This window comes from Notolabrus celidotus, chromosome 12, assembly GCF_009762535.1.
Source record: "Notolabrus celidotus isolate fNotCel1 chromosome 12, fNotCel1.pri, whole genome shotgun sequence".
In the NCBI taxonomy this organism is placed as follows: Eukaryota; Metazoa; Chordata; class Actinopteri; order Labriformes; family Labridae; genus Notolabrus; species Notolabrus celidotus.
Window position 1 is genome coordinate 7268044 of NC_048283.1, and position 6607 is coordinate 7274650.

At 38.0% G+C, this 6607-nt stretch overlaps 1 protein-coding gene across 1 annotated transcript; it reads left to right on the forward strand.

Annotated features, from left to right (window-relative positions):
• The first annotated feature begins 244 nt into the window (after positions 1-244).
• tspan13a (tetraspanin 13a) lies at positions 245-6390 on the forward strand. The gene is made up of 6 exons (XM_034698690.1): positions 245-458; positions 2571-2738; positions 3109-3189; positions 4791-4904; positions 4988-5104; positions 5195-6390. The coding sequence occupies exons 1-6, from the start codon at positions 396-398 to the stop codon at positions 5267-5269; spliced, it is 618 nt and encodes a 205-aa protein (XP_034554581.1). The 5' UTR covers positions 245-395; the 3' UTR covers positions 5270-6390.
• Positions 6391-6607: the final 217 nt, after the last annotated feature.

Sequence of the window (6607 nt, forward strand, 5' to 3'; positions counted from 1 at the left end):
AACTAGAGCACTGATAGAAATGTAATGGAGTGAAAAGTACAATAATTGTCTTCAGAATGTAGTGGAGTAAAAGTAATAAGTATCCCCTTAAAATAATACTCAAGTAAAGTACAGACACTCAAGTGAATGTACTCTGTTGCTGTCCAACACACTGCTCGTATCTCACAATAGAGAGGGGTTTATTTGCATGGAGAACAGAGGCCTCTGTGTTTATCAGAGGCAAGCAGCCAATCAGCGAGCAGGATGTCTTCAGGAAACACTCTCCGGTTTTTCCACCTGCTGCACTCAAGAAGCCACACAGAGCAGAGGAGCCTTAAACATTAACTCACCCTCTCTGAAACAGCTGGAGGAAAAATAACTCTGTTTGGAGTTTTGGACTTTACCGGCGAGCAACGATGGTTTGCGGAGGATTTGTTTGCACCAAGAACGCACTCTGCGCACTCAACATACTTTATATTGTAAGTTGGACTTTAATTATTTTATAGCGATGGAAATGTTAATAGAAGGTGTGTCTGAAAAGGTCATGAGAGAGCAATACGTTTCTCTGCTTTTGTCTTGACTGTGACTGAGAAATGCCTTTTACATAGAGGATAGAGCTTAGAACGAGGAAAGATGAAATATTTGGGTTTGAGTTTCCTTGAGGAAATAACAAACGCAAGTGTTGGCGACCAATTTCCACCCTGCATTCAAGGGATTAAAGAACTGTCGGACAATGCAGCTCCCGAGGAGTGAATATTGTTTATTATTGGTTTATCAAATCTGAATGATAACTCTGACAATTTTGGTTCACGACTTGCTTGGTTGAAGTAATGTTAGGCATTAATTTGGTGGAAAACAGGTTGCATTCTGTTGATTGTAAGCAAATCCTTAATTAATAAAACATAAAATCATATTAAATCTATCTTTCACATACAGTTTTTGATAAGGGATTAGGCTGTAACTGATGGTTCACGTCCTCATACAGTGACAGAGTTTAGCAAGAAAAACATCAAATAAATATAAACCCAGATTGCAAGTCAGGTAAGGTGAACTTTTTCCTTGTTTGTTAAGAGAATGTGTTATGCTTTAAGTGCACGTTTTGGACCAATTGTGGAGCATATTTTGCCGTTTTAACACGATGTTTAAACTATTTGAGACATAAATTGCTCTATATTATCTTCAAAGTGTCCATATTGTTTCCACAAATGTTCAACAAGGTGATTAATTAACTCATCGATAAGGAGTTGGACTTTCTACCTCAGGAAAATGCAGCATCCGAGCAGCACATGAACGCAACATAAGGGGCATTCACACGTGTTGACTGGATGCATTTCTGTGTTTTCTATGATTATTAGATGAGTATATTCAGGCTGAGGGCTGAGGATTGGGCTGAAGACACCAATTCTTGCCCTACATTGGTCCTTAATGAAAATAATCATTGGGTTCAGCTATACATTTAAGGGCATGTTAATGTGGAGAATTAGCCCCCTATGCACTTCTACTGAAAAAAGACAGTTACTTTTATTTATTTCTAAGAGATTAGAAACCAATCTAGTATTAGTAAACATACATGTTTATCAATGTACTTAATACAGTCATGAAATTAGTTACTCTTATAATCACTCAAGTATTATGTAAAATGTTAAATATTTTTTAAATCTCATTGAGCAAAAGTTTGCCAATCCCTCTCAGTCATGATGTCTTCTCGATAGAGACCCACATCTTTTAATAGATTACTTTGTTTTAACCTCCTTGCAACAAATAACCCTGTACACGACTGCTCCAGTTTTAAGCATCAGTTAAATTATATGTATATATTTACAAAGATAAATGCAAAAAATGTCAAAACCCTCACTTAATACATAATGCTCTATGTACTGAGTGCTTTTTTAAGGTTCAGAGAGAAGTCATACACATGAAATGCATCATGAAAAATAATGTACAACTGATGGTCTTTTACCCAGAACAACATACCCTTGTGAATTGCACTGAAAAAACACAAAGGCATAATCAATTAATCTCCACATATGTATGTAAATCCCTAAAACTTGAGTAGATGCTTGGGAGTGACTTTAAAAGTTCACAAAACCATGTTTTATTTTTCTTGCTGAGATGAAGTCTGGAGTCATCTATCAGGTTTCAACCTCCACTATCAAGCCTGAGAGTATTATTTCAGCTCTCTGTAAACGTTAGGAGACAAACACAGGCCTTTTAAGATTACTGCACTCTGGACACTGATTTATAGCCAGAAAAATAACCTTTTAAACACACAATAAACGATATCTACACATTTAACTGGTTTACAAGTGACACTCTGACCGGGGTTAACTATCTCAGAGTATTAGTGATCATTGAGCATGTGCTGTAGAGTTTAAAGTGCTGCTTTTAACCTCAGAATTAAGGAAAATAGTTTTAGGCACAACATGTTCATGCAAGGCAATCGGAACAACAACATAAAAGAAAAACAACAGACCATCATCCTGCTGGTTCAGAGTTTCAGACCTCTCTTACACGTACAGACTTCCTACGAAAGATAGCATTGATTGCACTTCCTCTTCTCATTCCAACATTTTTTTCATCTTCCTCCTCAGATGGTGAGTCTGCTGCTGATCGGGGTGGCAGCTTGGGGGAAATGGTTCGACCTGGTCTCCAGCATCAGAGTGGTTGCAGGGGTCATCGGCGTGGGCATCTTCCTTTTCCTGGTCGCCCTTGTGGGTCTGTGTGGCGCTGTGAAGCACCACCAGGTCCTGCTCTTCTTCGTATACTTTGGTTTCTCTGTGAGGTTTGTTTGCAGGATCAAAGTGAATCACCTAACACCTCCTGACAGCTGCTGAGTGCCAGAAGAGATAAATATCAAAAAGCTCTGTCGGGGTTTCATTCCTCTGTCCAGCTGTATTCCTCTCTGAAGCTTTTATTTTCTGCAAAACAGAAATACTTCAGGATTTTTAATCCACACAAACTCCTGCACACTGTCTGACGTAAAAAAAAAAAAAATTAACTGGCAACATTTCAGTACCCACATTCTGATGAACTCATATCTTTCCTGCACACCTGTCTTGTGTAATAGATGTGAAAATGATTTCACCATTATGAATATTAATTCAACTTAACTTCCTTAACTTGGTCCAGTACATGATGATCCTGTTTTTAGTTTTCGTTGTGCAGTTTTCTGTGTCCTGTGCATGCCTGTCCCTGAATAAAGACCAACAGGTAAGTTCATTTTGCTGAAGCACTAAACATTTGAGTAATACATATATTTCGGCCTTTTGTGCTATAGTTTCCCAAAGATAAACACAGATACTCTGACTTTTTCTTTGTGATTCAAACAGTGTTGATTTTACACATTCTATATTTCCGTTATTAAGGTTTTTCTTTTTGCAAACAAAGACAAGCAGCCATTTTCTTTATGCATCATGCTCAGGGTTGATATTATGTTGAACTCCTGTGTTCCAGGTTGTAAGTTCTTTACAGTAATACTATCAGACAATTATTAACATTTCACCAGTTATTTCTCATTAGCAACTGAAAAGACAACAGATGGGGAGATTCTGTAGGGACACTAGGGACCTTATTCCAAATACAAACAACACACTAGTTGAATATTTTGTTTTAAGTTTCTTTACAAATTTGAAGTTATACCAAAAAAAAACCTTTTCACAATATTCTAATTTTTGAAATGTGCTTGTATTTAATAACCCATAGGCTGAAGTTAGACAACAGCTAAAGTTAGCTCTCTACCTCTCATCAGGCAACAGCTGATGTTAACATTTGAATCCTTCCTTGCTAGTGTAAGTGTAAAGGAATTTATTTCTAATCTTGCTGTTCATCACATATCCTTTTATTTTTAAGTATTTTATTTATAATCATGCCTTTTATAATTTTACCATTGCTGTTGTTTTCTGTCTATCTGTTATTCTGTGAAGCACTTTGGGCTGCATGTTTTATGTATGAAAGGTGCTTTATAAATAAAGTTGAGTTGAGACATATTCAAGGTAATGTTATCATTTAGCCACTTTGTAGATATCCATAATGCTAGGTAGTAAGTTGCAGAATGTTAACATCAGCTGTTGTCCCGTGGTAGCTCTGATTGAAGCTATTAGGTTTGTGTTATTTGATTTTACCTTTATCTAACCAGGAAGTCTCACTGAGATTAAAAATCTCTTTCTAAAAGAGAGACCCGGCCGAGATAAACATAAAGACACAAACGGCACTACAAGAGGAAATCACCAACCTTCTAAAACAGATATTCAAACATACAGCAGGCTTTCAGGAAAAACAACCACAGGCATCTGGTACCACATTCTTAGATACGCCTACATTTGTGAAATTGATGTGTGCAATTGAAGCACTTTTTGATTATTCAATGTCCAAGGTACGTTGATAGAATATGAAAAAGCAGTTTTACCCAGATCTCGGGTTACAGTGAAGAGCAATACATTCCAGGACTGTAAGTGGTCTCCAGTAGAGCTGGTGTAGAGAAGGGTACAGAGGTAGAGTGGATGTTTTCCCAGTATTGCTTTATAACTTAAAATTTCCTAGTGCTGTTGTCTGCTTATTTCTTTTTTGAAGTCCATGGCTGGATGTCCCTCGGGTAATTCTCTATCAATTGACTTTCAGTTACTCATCAATCACCAAGCAGTGAAATGTAAACAGTTTTTATGATTCCTTAAGGTTTAAAGACAACCTGAAACACAGTGTTCTGTCTTTGTAGCAGAGGTTGAGCTTAGAGTGATGTCAGGGGAAAAAGGCCCACATGTCAATATGATACAGTCTATTGCCTGTTGACATTTATTTTAAGTTCTCGATTGCAGAACAACCTCCTGGAGATTGGATGGAACAAATCTGAGAACACCCAGAAGGACGTAGAGAAAACCCTGAACTGCTGTGGTTATTCTTCTTACAACCCCAACAGCACGTGTGCAGCTGTAAGTAAATCACCTGAAATATTTGTGACTTGTTTCTTCTTGTGTGATCTCTTTCATCCATCTCTTGATCTCCCTTTCTGTAGAGATGCCATGACATCCCTGCACACAGTTGTCAAACGTGCTCCAGCATCATCACACAGTATGCCGGAGAGGTGCTGCGGTTTGTTGGGGGTATCGGACTCTTCTTCAGTTTTACAGAGGTCAGTAACAAGTCACAGGAGGAAGTGTGTTTTGAGAATGGTGAATATGTTGTGATCAGCAGGAAAGCTGATGTTTATCTCTTCTTTCAGATCCTTGGAGTGTGGCTCGGTCACAGATACAGAAATATCAAAGACCCGCGATCCAATCCAGGAGCCTTTCTATAACCACTCACTGTTTAATAAACCAAAGACATGCACTGCTCAGAAAACTTTATCCTCTTCACCTTGTAAATTAAACATCTCTGGGCACTATTTTCTCTTAAGATTTCAAACCAGAATGTCCCTCATGCTGAATGTATCCACACTGTTACCATTACCGTGGTATTGTACAGATTGTCTCCATAACACAAATAGATATACCGGTAAGTCATCGCAAGTTTTAAAGTAAACTGACTCAGTAATGGCAGCACCTGTCCAAAGTTTGCTTAAAGCTAACATCAACAACTGGTTATACCTGATCAAGACTTGTTTAAGGAATAAATCCTGAAGAGCAATGTGTTTTTTTTTCCTAACAAATGTAACCTTGTTTTAATAAGTATGTTGAAGCTACAGTCTTTCTTAGACTAGTGCTGTCAAATTAATTAGATTTAAATGATCACATTTTGCTGCCGTAGATAAAGATAAATTATTTTATTTAGAAAATAAATACTCTTATTCACTTTGTGACTTAGAGCTAGTTGAGAAGATTGAACACCATAGTTGTGTCTGTAGCTGTTGCCTACAGATGCCTTGTGTTGATTAGTGAGTGTTAGAGTTTCTGATAGGTAGATTATACAAATTCTAGCTTAGCTGTTTCCAGTCTTGAAGCTAAGCTATGTTAACGGCAAGCCGGTTGTAGCCTAGTATTAGGAACACAGACTTAAGAGTGCAATCAGTCCTTTCATCAAACTCTCATCAAAAAAGCAACCGTTGGTTCGTTAAAACTACTTTGTCTCATGATGGATGTCAACAGCAGCTTTCTGTGCTCTCCATAAACACACCCTATGCAAATACAGAACAGGTTAGCCCCACGATGACAGTGCTCGCCACTCCCAGTGTCACTATTCAGTGCTGACCACACACAATGGTGTGTTCAGGTGACAGTAGGGTGTGGGATGTCCTAACAGCAGGAGAAGATTAAGCTTAAATTCAAATCTAAGTATTGTTGCTTGTGGACAGATAAAAATGCATATTTATTGCTTTGTTTTCTGCATATAATGCTTACTAAATGTTATTCCATAATAATAATTTCCTCACAACTGAAGAAATGTACTCTCATGATCCAAAATAAAAGTGTAGAGTTCCTGTTCATGTGTGGAAAGTGTTTTATTAATGCTGAGCTTGTCAGATCCAGTGCTGATATAAGAAGTGTGTGAGTAACTTGGTGCCACATGACTCGTTCACATTCCTCAACCCGAACAGGATGCCATCCAGGAACTGCACTGGCTGTTTGAATTCCTCTGTGTGGCCTCAGACTCCTCAGGCGGTCTAACCTGTTCACCAAGGTCACTGTGACCTCAAACA

Bases quoted from the DNA above. Each gene is read 5' to 3' on its own strand.
- tspan13a (XM_034698690.1), top strand. From the start codon at position 396: ATGGTTTGCGGAGGATTTGTTTGCACCAAGAACGCACTCTGCGCACTC. The intron at 3,190-4,790 runs GTAAGTTCATTT...TCTCGATTGCAG, and splicing joins CCCTGAATAAAGACCAACAG to AACAACCTCCTGGAGATTGG. The intron at 5,105-5,194 runs GTCAGTAACAAG...CTCTTCTTTCAG, and splicing joins TCTTCTTCAGTTTTACAGAG to ATCCTTGGAGTGTGGCTCGG.